Source organism: Eretmochelys imbricata, chromosome 9 (genome assembly GCF_965152235.1).
Source record: "Eretmochelys imbricata isolate rEreImb1 chromosome 9, rEreImb1.hap1, whole genome shotgun sequence".
In the NCBI taxonomy this organism is placed as follows: domain Eukaryota; kingdom Metazoa; phylum Chordata; order Testudines; family Cheloniidae; genus Eretmochelys; species Eretmochelys imbricata.
The window spans coordinates 84,717,247-84,735,140 of record NC_135580.1 but is presented as its reverse complement, the minus strand read 5'-3'; the positions used below and the strand labels follow the sequence as shown (position 1 = coordinate 84,735,140).

The window sequence follows — 17,894 nt, the reverse complement described above, 5'->3', positions numbered from 1 at the left end:
CACTAACTTCAACAAGGTCAGGATTTCACCCACTGATTCTAGCAGAGGGATTCTTCTTGCAGTGGAACACAGGAGGTCCTTAGTGCTCCAACTGCCTTTTCTTTTCCAAGTGGGAGGTCTCTAATCCCAGTTACGGAGTTAAGGCTGAAACTAGCTTCTATTTGAAGCTGGATAATCAAAGCCCTTCCACCTTCAAATCCCTCCTCTCCTACCCCCCCCCCCAAAAAAAATTCATGGCAGCTCCTCATTTTAAAATATTTTAGTAGAAGGTGGATCAGGATCCACTAGAGCCTGAAGCTCATTCGTTCTGTGACCTTGAGTTGAGAGTTATCAAATGGTCCAAAAGAGATCTTTCAGCGCAGAACCACATAAATATCCCACAATGAAGGGGGTTTCTTGTATATGGGTCATTTCAAAGGTGTCATGCCCCTCATGAACTTGCTGAGAAAGGGGTGCAGGGATACCAAGTTATCCTTCAACACACTGAAGAACCCTCATGAAAGTTTGCCATTACTTTGTTACTGAATAGCCAAAACTTAATATATTTCTCGGTTCATTTTATTGCCTATTTTATCTCAATATTATATAAGCTTAATAAAAATAATTAAAAAACGAAATACCAAATTAGCTGCCAAATGAAAGTGGTCTTTTAAACCAGCTTGAAGTAAGCAAGGTATTTAAGCAGATTACGTACAGCACATGTAGAAGGATCTATATGGGCCTGGTCTCATCAGACCTCTGGAATAGGCAGGCCTTTCCTTGAAGTTATCTTAGCTGCTTAAAAATTTCTGCTTGGAAACCACCAGCCTCTGCCTTCCACTTTCTCAGGACTCAGGCTGATAAGGACAGGGAACCAATAATAATCTACAGACAGATACCCTGTGCGAAAATATATGGTCAGACTCTCCCCATAATGATCAGTTATGATGGATATCTTGAAAGTACATCTCAGGAGGAGACGTAACTAAAGAAGCCATACTGTCTATCTTTTTAAATCTCATTTAGTTGTAGAAAAATCATAACAGGACTAAAGAGCTGGAGAGAGACACTTACGGTTGTGTCCAAGAGCATGATAAATTCAAAGCGATTACAGAAATATCAGTTCACATATGATGTATGTAAGATTGGTGGATAAAAAACAGGATTTGCTGAAGTTCGTATTTTTAAACGAAACAGTCACCAGGAATCTCAGAATTATACAAGTGAGAGGCTTTCTGGAATCCAGGAAAATTTATTCCAGTTGAATAAAACAAAATGGTATTTTATACATACACGGGGCAACTGAGCATTTCTTACCCTAATTCAGGTATTCTCTCACACTGGCCTGTCATTCCAGCTATCAAGTTCTTATGAATCATTATCACTCCTTTAGGTCTCCCAGTAGACCCACTAGTATACATTATTAAAGCCAGGTCTGTGGGAACAGGTTTGCTTGGAGGGATGTCTACTACAAAAGGTACAAGAGGGGTGGGGGAAGAGAGAGAGAGAGAGAGAAAAAAGTCATTCACATGGACTTTAGCAGGACATGATTACTTCTTGGACAAACTAAGAGATGAAATCGAAGCTCCAGAAAGACTAAACTAAGTTAACTGGTCTTCATAAGACACTGACAAAACAAACAAAGTTAGTGATGCTCTACGGTAAACAGTCCAGAAAAAAAAAAAAAAAAAAAGTGGCAGATCCCATTAGGGACAACAAGCACCAGCAGATTCAATCAAGGCAATAGGGTAAGTTGGAGATAGATTTGGCTGGAAGTGTAATGTCATTGCAAAGTTTCACTGGACAAACCTAATGAAGTTCTAGTCAAACCCTTTAAAATAATGCCTGGGAGAAGTGCAGAAGAGGCTCATACTTTGGAGTGATGAGGGACAAACTCATATCAAGTTTTCTATTAGTAACAGCTCTAAAGCCAGGGCTGTAGATGCTAAAACATATAGTTTGTTTTTAAATCAAAGTCAGGATGCCTTGAAAAATCTCATACTTGGTGGAAGGTGAGTTTTACAGACCCAGAAGCCAGTATATATTGAGCTAATAAATTTATGAAAATAAACTAAACTTGTTTTAACCCAGTTTGTTGCCTTGACATTTATTCTCTTTTGTCCTGGTTACTGTGAAAACCCGTAACCCTCAGGCTGATGACTTTGCAGCAGAAAAGGGGAGCAAAGGTAGGAGTGGGAGGACATTTAGGGGAGTTCACAAAAAGACCCAAACCTACCTCTAGCCCTTTGGTGCTGGCAACAAATTCAAGAAATCAGCAACCTACCACAAAGTAAGCAGCTCTACTGAATGCGTACTTTCTTGCATAAGCCTCCGGTTCCTGCCAACCAACTCCTTTAACTGCTCACATCTTCTCTTTTCCAGTAACACAAAGGAGCTGCCTGGCAGGGACTGTAGACCTGGGTGTCAGGAAGCAAATCCTCATGATTGCTCGCTTCCTCCTTAATGAAGCTGGTTTCTTTCTCCAGCCAGCCAATTGTAGTTCACAGTGACTGGAGGAGGGAGTCCAGTGCTTATCCCCCTGGCTTTGGGGGGTTTTCTAGCTACAAAATTGGTCAGAAAGACTTTTCTAAAAACAAATGTTCATCCCTGACATCAGGAAAGAAGAAAAAAAAAAGTGATGGAGTTTTTAAAACGTTCATTAAAACAAACCAAAAACAAATAACCAAGCCCGACCTTAATTCTGTATGACCTTCCCTTATTTTAGAAAGTGAGCTCAGCCAAACCATGCCAGTCACATTCTAAAATTAAACTTAGTTTAAGCTGAAACAAAATCCACTTGGGACAACGGAACATTAAGATAAAAGACTCAAAAATATTTTGCTTCTAGTTTCCTACTTATTTAAAAAATTGAGTTGGACTGGTAATTTTTCTACAGTAAACGCCAGTTCCTTTTTAGGTTAAATGGACATTTCTCCTCCCATACATATCCCTCCAAATCAGGTTCAATCACTTACTGGACTGCTTGGGTAATCCTGATTTGGTTCACTTACAATTTTCTGGTTTGGCTCCTAGTTCTTCTACTGTCTGCATACTATGAATTTCTAGTCCTTCAGGGTATTCAGATTTATTGATAGTCTTCTTATCCACATAAATGATATGTTTGAGACTGGGGATCTCTGACAATGCAGTCTGTTGAACAAAGAGGAAATTTAGTACTTACAGTACCGTATATTGTAAGATTACGGGTGAAATACAGTTGACAAAATAGTTGTTCCCAACTTACCTTAAGTTTACTCTCTAGAAGTTCTACACTAGTGATTAGATATGATGCTCCAGATTCATTCAGACCATAGGTTACTGCCTCTTCACCAAGAGTGGCATATAAAGTAACAACTGTTTTATAAATAAAAATAAGTTTAACAGCAGAATGATACAAGCCAAAAGCTTTTCTATGTATAGAATTTAGTCAGCGTGGAGGAGGGGGAGACAGGGGAGGAATACGTTTCAACTGCAATCCTTTTCCACTGAGGAATAAAAGCAGCTTTTAGTTTTTCCATGATGGAATTTTATGAAGCAAGGAGTTTATGGTAACGATAATAGTTGTATGGAAAGAGGAAAATGTAATTTCAGTCATAATATCGCATGATAAACGACTGAAAACAAATCTGTGTTCTTTCCAGTTTCACACAGAGGGAGGAAAAAAAACTTTGGGAGAGCTGAGTCCTGAGGATCTCTATTTTTCTGCTTCTATAAACCATTCTTAAAGCTTCATACCAGAGAAGAGGTAGACTGGGTTTCACATTTACTAATTAATTCTCCAAGAGAAGAGGTGTTCAGTGTAAGGCATCACCTCCAATAAAGCATTAAAATAGGGAATTAATACTCAAAAATCTTGTTATGAAGTAGTTAGGATTACTACACATACATCTACCTGACAAAACCACAAAAAGCAAGAAAATGGAAAAAAGTTAAGCCACTTAACAGTATCCGCCACCACACGCGCACACTTTACTATTACTACAGCTACTGTAATCCACAGACTACACAATACAAGAGTGGTCCGCAACCTTTCTGTGGGATTAGCACATTCCTATTCCCAGAAGACTGTGGCGGGCGCCAGACAGTCCGCCGCCGAAATGCGGCCGTGGAAAGAAGCGTTGCCACCAAAAAACGGCAACGCTTCTCAGCGGCATTTCAGCGGGTGGTTCTCCGGCAGCCACGCTCGGCTGTGGCATTTCAGTGGTGCGGTGTCCTGCAGGTGCACACAACTGCCCCGGCGGGCGCCATTGTGCCTGCGAGCACCGCGTTGGGGACCCCTGCACTACAATCTTAGTTATATTTCCCTATGGGTGCCAGCATTCCATCATCCCCTTTAATAGTCCTCCAGCAAACCTTCTTTGCCAAATCTCCCTTTCCCTACACAACCAATCGTTGCACCAAACATTCACAACAAATAGAGTTGGGGAGGGGAGGTGTTTCAGTGAATGCAGAAAAATGAAAGGGGGGCAGAATTCAAATTGTGGTGCATGGTCTGTGTTGGATAGAAGCAATAACGAGCGAAAGAGAGAGCGCGCGTGTGTGTGTGTGTGGGGGGGTAACAGCCCTAACTGCTTCACAATGAAGCTTTTGGTGTATTAATATACTCAAGACTGCTATTTTTCTTTCAAAAGTACTGTGTCTTGTACATTGATTAAAGTAAGGTGGAGGGTTTAAACAGTTCACAAGACTCCTCAGAAGCTGCTTTGCATATTTCGGCTACCATAACATTTCTCCATTCCACCCAAAATCCAGTCTCCCCCAACATGTCAAGTGGCAGAAGCAATCAAAGAAATAGCATTGCTGCATGTTTCAGTTATGAGCAAAATTAGTTAGCCACACAGATTTGATAAACAAATCAAAGGGTCCATATTAATTGCTCTTTCCTGCCCTCCAAAAAGTGAAAGTCAGTTCTGAATTCTAAAAAAAAAAATTCTACTGTATAATAAGCAGAACAAATTAGTCTGACTACAGCTGCTAGCAACAATCCCACAAATCAGCAATGTATAACATATAGTTTATTAGAAAGCTGAACACAAATTAGGACTTTTCACTTTCTTCCAGAATTTTTTTAAACAAATGCTATCCCAGAAACATGCAGATGTACTAGACATAAAGAACTGAATTGACTGAAGAAATTTTTCTAGAAATATAGTTAATGCAAATGCAACTTTAACACTCACGAGGAAAGTTGTATTTGAAGCAGGTCTGTGCTGCAATCATCCACTCCACTCGGGTCTCACAGAATATGGCAATGGCACTTTTTGGCTTTAGTCCTTGTGCAGCTAGTCCTCTCCCAAAATTATTCACTCTCTGGTTAATGTCTTCATAGTTTAACCATCTATAGTTTCCTAGGATTAACTGGTAAAAAGAGTAGAATAGTTTTGTGATAATGACACTAAACTGTTCGTGTACATGTTTGCACCTATTCCGTAAGCTGGTGTGGAAAACATACTAGCAAATACAATCTTTTAAAAAGTTACTCATCTCAATTTTTTTGCTGAAGAAAAATATTAACAGCATGTATTATAGCTTCCTTTCTTGAGCTACAGTTAAATATCCAGTTTTACACCATAAAATGTAAATGGTAAAGAGTGTAAAGGGGGCCTGCAACAGATACTTTATCGTTAAGACACAAAGCTTTGACATTACAGACTTAAAGAATTCAAAAAACTTTAAAGATTACCTTTTTAAATACTTTCCCATTAGGCTGCATTTCATTCTCTTCACTCAGTATTTCTCTGGTCCCAAGGCAGTCCTTCTTCCCAAACTTTGCTACAGCATGGTCAAACAACTTATCCAAAGTGTCTGCTTCAGGAATGTCTATGGTTGCTAGTGACTCAAGATGAGTAACAGAACGGAACGGACTTCCAGGCTTGTCCGAGATGGGTTTCGCTTTTAAGCGTTTTGCCATAGCCTTTTTCTTCTTAGCATTGGTAAGAAAATACCATGGAATAAATACAAGGGCACTGTACACAGATATTAAGAAGTACACAGGGAGCAAGAAAATGGCACATACATCTAGTCTAAGTTTCATAGTGGATAGTTCAAAAAAGTTTTCCTTTGTCCTTTGGGTTCAGAGAATCTTGGTTCTCTGAAGAAGGTAAGAGCAGAAGCAGCAACAAGTGGCAGTACAGTCAAGGAAACAACACTAAGTGAAGCTTAGATAGCTCAGTTTTAGAGTAACATCTAAAACATTAGTAACCTTTGGAAGTCAACAGACACCTGTGGGTGAAGATCACAGCCAAGCAGACAGCAGGAAAGAAAACAAAGAAAATTTAACAAATTAGTGACACCAGGAATCAGTCCATTAGCTTCAATCCTTTATGATTTCACCCCAACATGCAGCAAGACAAAGGAGGCTGAAGTAACTGGTTTGAGAGGCACATGAGCAATTGGTTTTGAAGACTGAGAGGAATCTTTTCCTTATTTGTTTTTTACTTCACAAATATTTACTCTTGTAAGGTCCCCCCTACGCCCCTTTGTCTCTGTTTAAATAATTCTGGTCTTTTAAAGTGCACTGTGTCCCTTATATACATCAAAATATTGTGTTTCTAAGCTAGTTGAGCAACCCTGAAGTTGCATAACTATGGTCAAAGGCCAGTAGCTTTTTTCTTAAATATTTGTGCTAGGGGTAGGAAAATATGGTAGTACTGGTTTTTTATGACTTTCAGAAATAAAGTTATATCAATTGACTCAGTGTTCAAAATACAGCATATTTACTGAGACTCCTCGAAATAAAATAAAAAACCCACACACTGTAGACCTAATTAATACACAAGATTCATATAACTCTCCTTCTAACATCACCTGGGTAACTGCTTTTACTTTAAAGCAGGCCTGAGAAGCTCTATTTGAATGTGCACAGCTTACACAGACTTGATTTGTAAGGCAATTACTCTAATACACAAATGTAAGGACTTCTGGAAGAAAAAGTCCAACTCACCTTCCATCATAAAACTAGAATCAAATCCTGAAGTATTTGATTGATTTTACAGGAATCTCTCCTGAGTAGGGACTGTAAAAATTAGGTCTGTGAGAGGACTAATGGGTAAATATTAAAAAAAACCAAAAATACACACGCACACACACAAAAAAATTAAAATCCCACTTTAGTTTGGGCCAACTCAGTGGCCCTACACCAGTATTCTGCATTGACATGTGGGAGATATGGGTTCAACTACAGTATTTAACCCTTGTTTCCTGGTCAGATGAAGGTTGCAAGTGCTGTGGAGGCAATGCACACAGCCCCAGGGAAGCAAAGGAAAGGGAGCACCTACCAAAACAGCTCCAACACATTAGGGAGCAGTGCTGACTGGTTTAGGGCAAGGCCTATCCTCTCCCCACCTGGAAGATGGAGATCTGATTAACAGGAGACTTGAGGATGTGCGAATTCTCTCAGGGCACCATCAAGAATGGAGAATGTATAGACACACCAAGGAATTTTGTTTATATATATTCATCACCTCAGGTGAGGGAGAGTGACTAAAATTTCAATTTTTTAAAGTGACAACTGCCAATAACAGCACAACAAGCACCAGCAACACCCATTATTAATATGGAAAATTACATTTTCTTTAGCACACAGCAACACATATAGTATCCATTAGGTATAAGCATAGTCTGATTGAATAAAATGCATGAGAGATTTGTAGGTACATGCCATGTTATCTGGTAGGAGATAAGTAGTGGTTTCATTCTACAGAATAATTTTAAGAATTGCATATTTAGCAAATAAATTGAGTGAGTCATAAGTACTAAGCTGAATTCTGACAAAATACAGATTTTTTCCCCCCCGGAGTGAATTACATGTTTTCTTACCAAGATTTAAGTACAGTGACATCTGTCTGTCTTATCCACTTAAATCAGTTGTTTAACTAAACCTCCTATCCTAAAACTCACCTCAAAATATCAATAAATTTGAGAAGAGTTATGCTTCACTTTTATTAGATGGCCCCTTAGTGAAGTATAATGAGCTAGTTACTGAAGTATACGTTTCACTATACTGATACTGTAAAAAGTGCACCAAAGTAGCTGCTCAGCAAACATAGCATAACAGAATAAGTCTCACTGTATTACCAACAACTATTTAAACAGCCATTTGTGTGTATTACACCTAAGTTACTGTACATTAGCTCCATTAGGTTAAAATAGGTCTTACATAAATAAGTCTTTTGAAGAAAGCCCTAAACCATCTGTTTTGCACTCCAAACTTCAGTCTCTTCAAATGAATGGCAGACATTATACTATTTGTCTTAAATGATGTGCTGATAATTTCATTCCAGTTACTTCAGCTGGAGTGTTCTGAATTAGCTTAGGTTGTACATAAAAATAAGCAGAAATGCTAGGACTAAAGCTAAAGCTCCAGTGCTTGGCAGTTAACCACCACACAATGTAAGCACTGAGAAGGGAATTCTCAGTATTTTTAAGAGACAAAAGCATGCAACATAATATAGCGAGTGAACCAGAGAATAGATTACAGCAGGCTAATGCAAAACTTAAAGGCACAATTTCATTGCCTTACTCCACAAGCAGTCCCACTGAAACCAGCATGACTACTTGTTGAGTAAGTACTACTCAGCCTGAGTAAAGGCGGCCGAACTGGGACCTGAGAATTTACAAATCTACTCAAGTCCCTTGACAAATATTTGAGATTGAATGGATTGACATCTAACACACATTCTTTCCCCATTTTCAAATGCAAACACTGCTTTTTTGAGCAACACCTGTCCCTTAGTATGACAGAAGATCTGGAGACAAACTAGCAAACGTAGAAGATAGGTATACCTAAGTATTAGTACCAAGAGAAGTACAATTCTAAACTGGAATAAAGATTGTAGAAGAAGCATAGGCTGCTATAGTTTTAATTTTAACATGGGTATTTAAACAGCTTGTACAATGCTCCCAACACAATGAAAGGAGTGATTAAAGTTACACTGTATAGGTATTTTCATTGTGTAAGTATACTGAAGAATTACAGGGGATAGCAACAAATGCTAAATCTATTAGGCACTTTATTAAGAATCCTTACATTTACTATAACTCATACTTATCTGAAGCATATGGCCCAAAAACAAACATTTTAAGATGATTTCTGTATTAACTAATTTAAAATGAACACATATTCTACCTGCATTAGGGTTTTGTCTGGCACTCACTGATGTAATATCAAAGTACTAGTTACTCTTGTACAGTGGGCTTCTGTAGTTGGATTTGTATTGTAAAATACACGGAAACTAAGTTATGCACACAGATGGTCTATATTAACATTACTGCCATTTGCCTCTCATTCTCCTTCCAACACACTTTCCCATTGCTTATTATATCCACTGTTGCTCTATCGAGATCAGCTGGAAATCCAAAAAATGCCATAGAATTTGATGAAAAACAAGTCCAAACTCAAAATAAAGAAAAACACTTGTAACTTTTTGCCTTAACAAATAAATGTTAAGATACTTACAGGATATCTAAAAGTAATGACTGGGTTTTCTTCAGTGATGATTCACTCTACAGTAAAATGGGAGAGAAGAGTGCAGGGGAGAGAAGAGAGAGACTGATAAGATTGTGCACCAAGTTAAGTAAAAATATTAAATGTAGAAACCAAAACTGTAACCTGCTATTTATGTACTTAAACAGTGAGGATAAATTCATGTTCTCCCCTATCCTTTTGAAAAGGAAGATGGTGTCACTACTCTTCTATTTAAATGAATCAGAGTAAGTTTTCATCGAAGTCACAATATATACAAGTTACTCACATTTTAGTCTTGTACTTTGAACATATGCAGTCATGCTTTAGTCAATACAGGGGGTATGTGGATGAAAGTTAGTGCCCTGTGATAATGCAGGAGGTCAGACTAAATGATGAAATGATACCTTCTGGCCTTAAACTCTATGGAAATCTACTGAAATTACCCATATGACTGTGCACCTCTGGCACATGATCAATCAGGTATGACTGAGGTTAAAGTTGTGAACCATTAGAACACGCATCAGCCAGTGTTCAAGGATACAAACAACTTTTCTATTCCTGCAGGTTCCGTCCCCCCCAGCCCCCGGGATGTATTGTAACCAGTGCTTAATTTGTAACAGAAGAGGTGCCAGGGCTCAACCAATTTTGTGCCAGCGCTGAAGTGATTTTTTTTTACTTTCATAACTGACACAGCAAGCCAAGAAGTTTTACCAGGGCTATGAACTGCCAAGCCTATTTGTGCCTCAGCCCTGGCACAAATTAAGCACTGATGGTAACCATAGGCAGGATATGCTTATCTTAAAGGAGAGAGAGCGAAGCTAGGCCAGGCTGGATTGCCTCTAACCACCCCATGGATTCCTGCCTCTAACATAACAGTGTAGTAAAAGAGATTTCCTTCTTCTGCCCCAAATGTAGTATGTGTCTCTCACTCATTCCACTCCCCAAAATCATATTATGTTTTTACAACCTCAAGTGTGGCCAAGATTTAGTTCTGCATCAGTGGTATCTTTTCTATACCTATAACCTTTATGACTTTAAAGTTTGTTATCTCTCTTCAAGGATAAGGAGTACTTGTGGCACCTTAGAGACTAACAAATTTATTTGAGCATAAGCTTTTGTGAGCTACAGCTCAAATAAATTTGTTAGGGGAGGTAGGGACAGACAAAGAACAGATACCGGGAGTCAAGGCAGGCTGGAGACAAGGGGAAGGATTTTCACAGGAATGCAGTATCTAAGGGACACTCCTCCTGGCGCATAATGTGCTTGCTTTTAGACAATGGTGGGCCCCAAACCAAAATGGAGTCACATGTGCTAACTTTTCCTTAACATTAGTCTCTAAGGTGCCACAAGTCCTCCTTTTCTTTTTGCGAATACAGACTAACACGGCTGCTACTCTGAAACCTGTCTTCAAGGATAGTTACTTTTAGATTTAAAATGCCCTAAATTTGCTAACAGATTATTAGTTATAAAATTCTTCTCCCTCTGACCCTTAGATAGTTGGATTCATAGGGCAGGTCTACACTATAAGTTGGTCTAACTTACATCATGCAGGGGTGTGAAAAAAAAAAAAAGACACCCGCTGAGCAACGCAAGTTACAGCAACCTATGCGCTGTCCACACTGGCACTATGTTGGCGGGAGACAATCTCTCACAGAGGGAGAGTAATTATGCTGATAGGAGAGCACTCTCCCGTGAGCATAGAGCATGGTCACCAGATGCGCTAAAGCAGCACAGTTGTAGCACTTCTCTGTAGACCTCCCTATAGTAACTAAGACTTTTCCTGTAGTGTAGACAAGGCCTATCTAAGCTACGCAATTTGAGTTATGTGAATAGCATAACTCAAGTTGATGTAGCTTAGACCTACTTACCGCAGGGTCCACACTACGCGATGTCGACAGGAGACGCTCTCCTATCGACTCCCCCATCTCTTCTCAATCCGGTAGAGTAAAGGAGTTGATGGGAGAGTGATCTGCGGTCAATTTAGCGGGTTTTCACTAGACCCGCTAAATCGACCACCGAAGCATCGATCGCTGCACGTCAATCCCCTTGGTAAGTGTAGACAATGGGAAAAGTCCCAATACTTTAAAAAGCCACACACAACATGTTCTGAGAGTTGCTATAATAGCTTTTCTTGAAACATGAGACGAGTACAAAAACCATAATATTTTGTGATTTAAAGGTCTTATTGGCACTTATGGGATGATGTGTATAACTAAGACTTTTCTACTCATTGGTAATGTGACCATCCCAAACGCATGCCATTTAAACCTTTATACCACAGCATATATTACACATAATACACATCATAAACAGTCATTTCAGACCAGCAGAATGTCTAGATATTGATTTCATTTGGTTACAAAATGAGCCCTGGTGCTGACATCTAAGCTTATGCTTTCATTGTCTATTTTTCCATGTGTCTTTTTTTCGGGGGGACGGGGGGACGGGGGGGGGACTGCAAATGTCTTGTATCTGTGAAACCATCAAGGACATTCTCAAGGCAAGCCAAGTAGGGATTACTCCAAAGTTCACATTGTATCTCTGGGTAAAAATCCTTGTCTTATGAAAAGGACGACATTTTGTAATCCTAGAACACTTAGGAAAAAAAACCTAGTAATATACTACATTACATCAGTTTAGGAAAAAAATGTTGTACTGCAAAGCCTAATTAAGTGTTAATTTCAAAACCCTTTTGCCTACACACTATTTATTTTGGAGACCGTATAGTGGAGCTTCCGTTTCTTGAGGCAGGAACTATATTTTCAGTGGAACTGTACTACCCTCTGTTTAAAAAGAAACTAGCATATTTTCAGTACTAACACAATCTAAACAACAAACAATAATCATAGCTATTGTCTGTTGCCTTCTGATAGCTACATTTTCAGTGTTCCCATTGGATTTTCCTCTATGTTAGTCAGTTCATTTTTTCAATTTTTGAAACAAAGCTTATTCATCAATATGCTAGCTGTCTAGATGAGAGCTACAGTACAAACATCAAAGTCCTCCCTTATAAGCCAACAGCACACTTTATATTACTAGCTACAAGTTAGTTACAGAACTTATAGTTCATTTGTCCAAATGCTTGGAAAAATATATAGTACAAGTGATGTCACTGCTTACTTACATAAGCATTACCATCTATGGTAGGTAGTAACTAATAGTTACAACATAGTCTAGCTTTGATGTTCAATTAAAAGCTTCAGAGACAGTTTTTGATATGCATCTCTTTATTCTCTAGCAACTAAATCCTTCGAAGAAAGCCTAAAATAAGGCACCAATTCTGGGACATCAGAGAGGCCATCAATTTATGACTAATTTTTAAATGGCACACACGGAATAAATGGCAGGCAAGAGATTTAATTTTTCCAATAATTGCTCTTAGTTTTATTATCAAAGCTTAAATTAAGTTGACAATTAAAGAATGGAAAAAGAGGTGGCATAGGTTATAGCTCTAGAAGCTGGGACAAAAACTATTCACCAAGGATGAAATGTACTGCTCTAGATTTCAATAGTTAGACCAGACGAAGTAATATTTACTCATCAATATTTACTCTCATTGTTTGCATAAGCAATTAGAATTCCAAAGTATAATTTTAAAACTTATTTTACGTGTATTTGCCCAGAAATTTTAACCTGTGCAATTTAACTGCAAGGAAGCATAAATTTAACAGTTATTGCCACTAGCAAGAGATATTGTTAGTACAAAAACTCATACAGAGGGACAATGAAACATTCAAAAGCATATGAATTGGATTAGTTCCTTGGTTATTTCAAAAGACTTGCCTATGTTTGCGTTGGTTGTAAAATAGCATAAATAGAAAAATGAACATTTCAGATAAAGAAGCTGCATTTACAAAAATGTCCAGTTATAGTGAAATAAATGGGAATAATAAATACATGATAGTAAATCTTTTTAGTGAGGAAGTGGAGTGTGGGCTGAAAGAGCAGGAAGTATTTACTTTTGTAAAGAAAGACTAGAATTTGGAATGTGTGAAAGAGTTTAAATGAACTTAAATGAGTAAATAAGAGAGTTTTAAATGAACACTTAGGGTAAAATCCTGGCCCAAATGAAGTCAGTGGCAAAAACTCCCTTAGAATGAGCATTCAAAGTTTAAATTCTTTCAGAAGAAGATACTGAAACCTTCCACCCACAAAAAAGCCAAATATGAATAACCAAGAAAGTTTCTGGAATTTGTCTATCATCTAGACAAATCTATGCATTTTACAGATCATGGTAAATATTCTCAAAAGGTTAGTGAAAATCCAGTTTTACACATTACAAAGATATAACAGAGCACATCAAATGAATGTATAGGTTATTACCATGATCAATAGTAAATATTAATCTTGACCCCCTGGATTTATTCAAATACTAGAACTGAAAGTCTATTTTACTTTTTGGTTTTGAAACAAAGATTCAGAGGAAGAAATTAAAGATATTGAAACAAAGATATTGCTGGAAAGAAAGGACTGGGTTAAGCAGACAGGAAAATACGTTCAGTACACCAACTACTCACCAAATTTCTTTCCAAGATTATTACGGATGTCCCTAGGCACATGAATAAGAGAGCACTTATAAGGCAAAGAGACAAGCCTACGTAAAAAACATTAGGAAAGTTTTATGTCTTATTTCAACCTCTATATCCCAGAAAGCATTGAGAGAAAAATCAAGGGAAATGAAATGATTCAATGTTTACAAGTGATGTCAATGTTCTGTAAGAACAGACCGTGCCAATATTTATGCAACTTAAAAACTTGCTGGAAAATAAGCATCCCGAAACCAGTTTTCAAGTTTGTTCCTTTCTCAGACAGCTTTCTGCATATTTTTAGGTCATTATGTCACAAGGCACAGGAAATGCAAATAGGACCAGACTTTCCAGGACCTCCGTGACTTCTACAGCTCCTATTTCTGACCTTGACAATATTGTTCTATCTTCACTACACAATTTATATTTTTTCTGGTAAGGAAGGAAAGAAACTCAAGACAATTAATAAGGTCTCAGTTTGCTAACAGATCTACCTACTAGGACCTTTACTCCTATTGAAGTTGGAAAAGAAAAATCTCCCTCTCAACTCCTTTTGCCCAGCCCATTTCCATAGGCTTAGTACAGGATTTGGCCTCCTATGGTAAAGCTCAACTATTATGTATCTGAGTTGAAGATCGATATTATACATACACACACACACACACACACACAATGGGTGATAAGGATAAATTCATTAATGTTCGTGAGGCATCCAGATACTGCAGTGATGACTGTTATAGAAAAACCTATAAACAATACCAAGGAAGTAAACAGTTTTAGGGAGTGGTACACAGCACCCATATACACTGTACTACCACGTGATCCCAGGGTTCTTAAAATAATGGTTCAAGACTTCCATGCACGTCCTGTTCATCTGTTCTTTAACCTCCTCGAGCTCTACTTACTCATACAAGTCTCAAACTGGGATATCAAGAAAAATTTGCATCCTTTCATATAAAATAGGACAAAATGAACATAAACACCCTCCTCCCAACAGATGACGGTACTATTTATTTTTTGCATTCCAGTAGCACCTAAAGACTGCAAACCAGGGTTGGGACCCCATTTGGGCTAGGAATTGTACACCTATAGAAGACAGTACCTTCTCTTAAGAGCTTACAATGTAAAAGGAAAAACTGATAGACAAAAATAAAAAAGCTATTTGCCAAAGTACAATTACTTCTGTTTCCCTTTCATTTGTTTCCCTTTCAAGCCTTTCCATGCTTTCCTTGGATTAGGCTGCCAGTCAGAATTCTTCACACAGCTTGAGCATCCACATTCCCTCCCTATCCCTACAGAAAAAAAAAAACAAAAAACAAAACAAAACAAAAAAAAACCACACCTCAGCCTCATTTTCAGACACTTACAGAAAAAAAACAGGGTTGAGGTGTGGGGGGCAGGGGAAGCGAGGTCCCCCAAAAGTCTCCCAAGGCCTCTTCCACTGTTGTCCTTTCTCAGCAGCGGGAAGTTCTAGGTCATTTCTTCTCTGCAGTTAGGGTGCAGAGGAGGACATAGGCAGCCCACGTGGTCTGGGAAGTCAAGCATAAGAACTACATGAGATGTGTACATCTTCCATTAATTCAGATAAAACCTGAACACTCAGACGTAGAGAGATTGGTCATAGGATTTATTAACTTCCCTGGCCACACAAGAAACAAAACACATGAATGAATTACACTTCTCCATAAACATATGTAGTCTTCTACCTTTATCTGTGATCGTTCTAATAGAGGAACATTCTTCACTAAGGAAGAGTCTACACTACAGCTGCTGGTTGATTTAAGCTACGCAATTTGAGTTACATGAGAAGCGTAATTCAAGTTGACATAGGCTACATCTACTTACTGCAGGGTCCACACTACGCTATGTTGACAGGAGATGCTCTCCCGCTGTCATTGCTTCCACCTCTCGTTGAGGTGGAGTACAGAAATCGATTGAGCGTGCCTTTGCTAGACCTGCTAAATCGATGCCGCTGCATCAATTGCAGCAGTGCCAATTTAGCTCTGTTGTGAAAACCAGCCCTCAGTAATCAAAGCAAGTTTACCAGTTTTACAAAACAAACAAATCCACACGCATTTCAGGACACCATGCACCAGAGAGGACACCAGAGAATTACAAAATGAGATCAGAGGTTTCAGTCACTGGTGTTATCCCTCATGGTGATCTCAAGAGGCAAACAACAGCTGTATCATATTGCCATCCTTAGCATATTTTTCACTTCAGAGAGAAATGCCGCGTGCTGATAAATGCTACAGTGCTTGCCATTCTTGCTTTTGAAATCTAACTGGTTAACCATAAATATGACTTGGAGAGTATAGCACCCGAATCAGATAATTTTTGGACTGTTCTCTGATGATCACAGATGAAAGCTTCAGATTATCCACTAGGACTGGTTATTTCTATAGAAAACCATACACTTACTTAAACTAATTCACTCTGTAGTAGGGGACCGTTTGAGCAAAGAGGAGATGCAAACACTTTGAGGTAGATACAGGAAAGCAAAAAAAGAACAATGTTGCACATAGAAAGGGGGTATATAAAATATGCTAAGGGAAATTTATACCTTAACACAGTTTAATAATTGTTTCTCCTTAGAAGAGAAAATAATAGGCCTCTTTTTATGCTCAACCACGAAAATTATGCATTAAAATTTTAAGGAGTTGAAATTTCTCAAGTTAGTTTATCCTCTTATTCCAATTTCCTCATGTACATCTCTTCATTTGATGCTTCTGAGTGTATCTGTGTGTTTTTCTTGGTATCCTTTTGCTAGTAGGTCTTTACTTCCAACCATACAGTATTACTTTGACCTCAAATTTGACCTCACTTTCCACATGTACTGTAGTCATGTTCCATTTTTAACATGTTCTAGGAAAGCAAAAAGAATGAAAGCTATATTATGTGTAAGGTACTCTGTGCAAGTTCACACCACTTGTTTTTAGTATGCCTCAGATCAATATGCAACTACAAGCTCAAAGCAGAAGTTTTCAACGTGATTTTTAAAATGGCAATTTTAAAAAGGGAATTCTAAATTCATACCAGTTCCAAAAAACTGGATTTAAAATACTTATGGCATACAGAGAAGGTTATTTCAACTGGCATATGGAGAAAGAAACCAGTGCAGAATTTTAGCATGGTTCCAAATTGTAGGTAACTTCTCTTTTGAAAAAACACTGCAAGTTGATGCAAAAATAAGATGTGTAATATTTCTATGACAAATATAGGCATGTAACTACATCTTGGAAAGGTAAATGAATACAAATCATTACTTCTCTACAGTAGGAAGGTAGCTCTTGACCTAACATTTCAAAGGGAAAACATAACAGATAATTTTGGTGATACTAAGGGCAGGGGTAGCACACTGGGATCGTGATATACCAGCTCTTCAAGCAGTATTCTAATAAGTTGTAAACTTATTTAAAACAAAAACAAAAAAAGCATAATTCTCCAGATAAGTGGAGTCCACTATGAAATGCGTGCCTTTTCTTCAGAATGTTCATTCCTGGAAATAAGTACATAGTACAGTAAAAGCAGTTATCGGCACTTTACCAACCGGAAACCTTTATAAACTGGCATTTCTGATCTTCACTGAAAGTCCAGTTTATATAGTCTGGTTGGCACTGGGGCAGCAGACTCCCTACCTGGCTCCATGTGGCTCCCTGGAAGTAGCGGAGGAACAGCTATGAGGGGTTTGGAGTGCAGGAGGGCTATGGGGTGCAGGCTCTGGGAGAGGGTTGGGTGTGGGAGGGTGCTCAGGACAAACGGTTGGGGTGCAGCAGGGAATGCGGTTTCCAGCCAGTGGGAGCTGCGGAGCCAGTGCTCGGGGCGGGGGCAGTGCACAGAGCAACCTAGCCGTGCCTCTGCCTAGGAGCAGCAGGGACAGGTCGCCACTTGCGGAGAGCCGCCCAAGATGAGCGCCACCCAGA

General features: G+C 38.6%; 1 protein-coding gene across 3 annotated transcripts in view; it reads right to left on the bottom strand.

Annotated features, from left to right (window-relative positions):
• Positions 1–17,894, bottom strand: part of ACSL4 (acyl-CoA synthetase long chain family member 4) — a 48,158-nt gene that overhangs the window by 12,480 nt on the left and 17,784 nt on the right. The window contains exons 2-7 of one of the 3 annotated variants that reach the window (XM_077826319.1): positions 9,437–9,483; positions 5,663–5,902; positions 5,160–5,337; positions 3,224–3,333; positions 2,991–3,129; positions 1,297–1,447 (exon numbers count right to left, since the gene is read on the bottom strand). In XM_077826319.1, coding sequence (XP_077682445.1) covers positions 1,297–1,447; positions 2,991–3,129; positions 3,224–3,333; positions 5,160–5,337; positions 5,663–5,890 — 806 coding nt within the window. In that variant the 5' untranslated portion in view covers positions 5,891–5,902; positions 9,437–9,483. Of the gene's footprint in view, positions 1–1,296; positions 1,448–2,990; positions 3,130–3,223; positions 3,334–5,159; positions 5,338–5,662; positions 6,736–9,436; positions 9,484–17,894 lie in introns of those variants that run through there. The other 2 variants (XM_077826321.1, XM_077826318.1) reach the window with 2 other exon arrangements.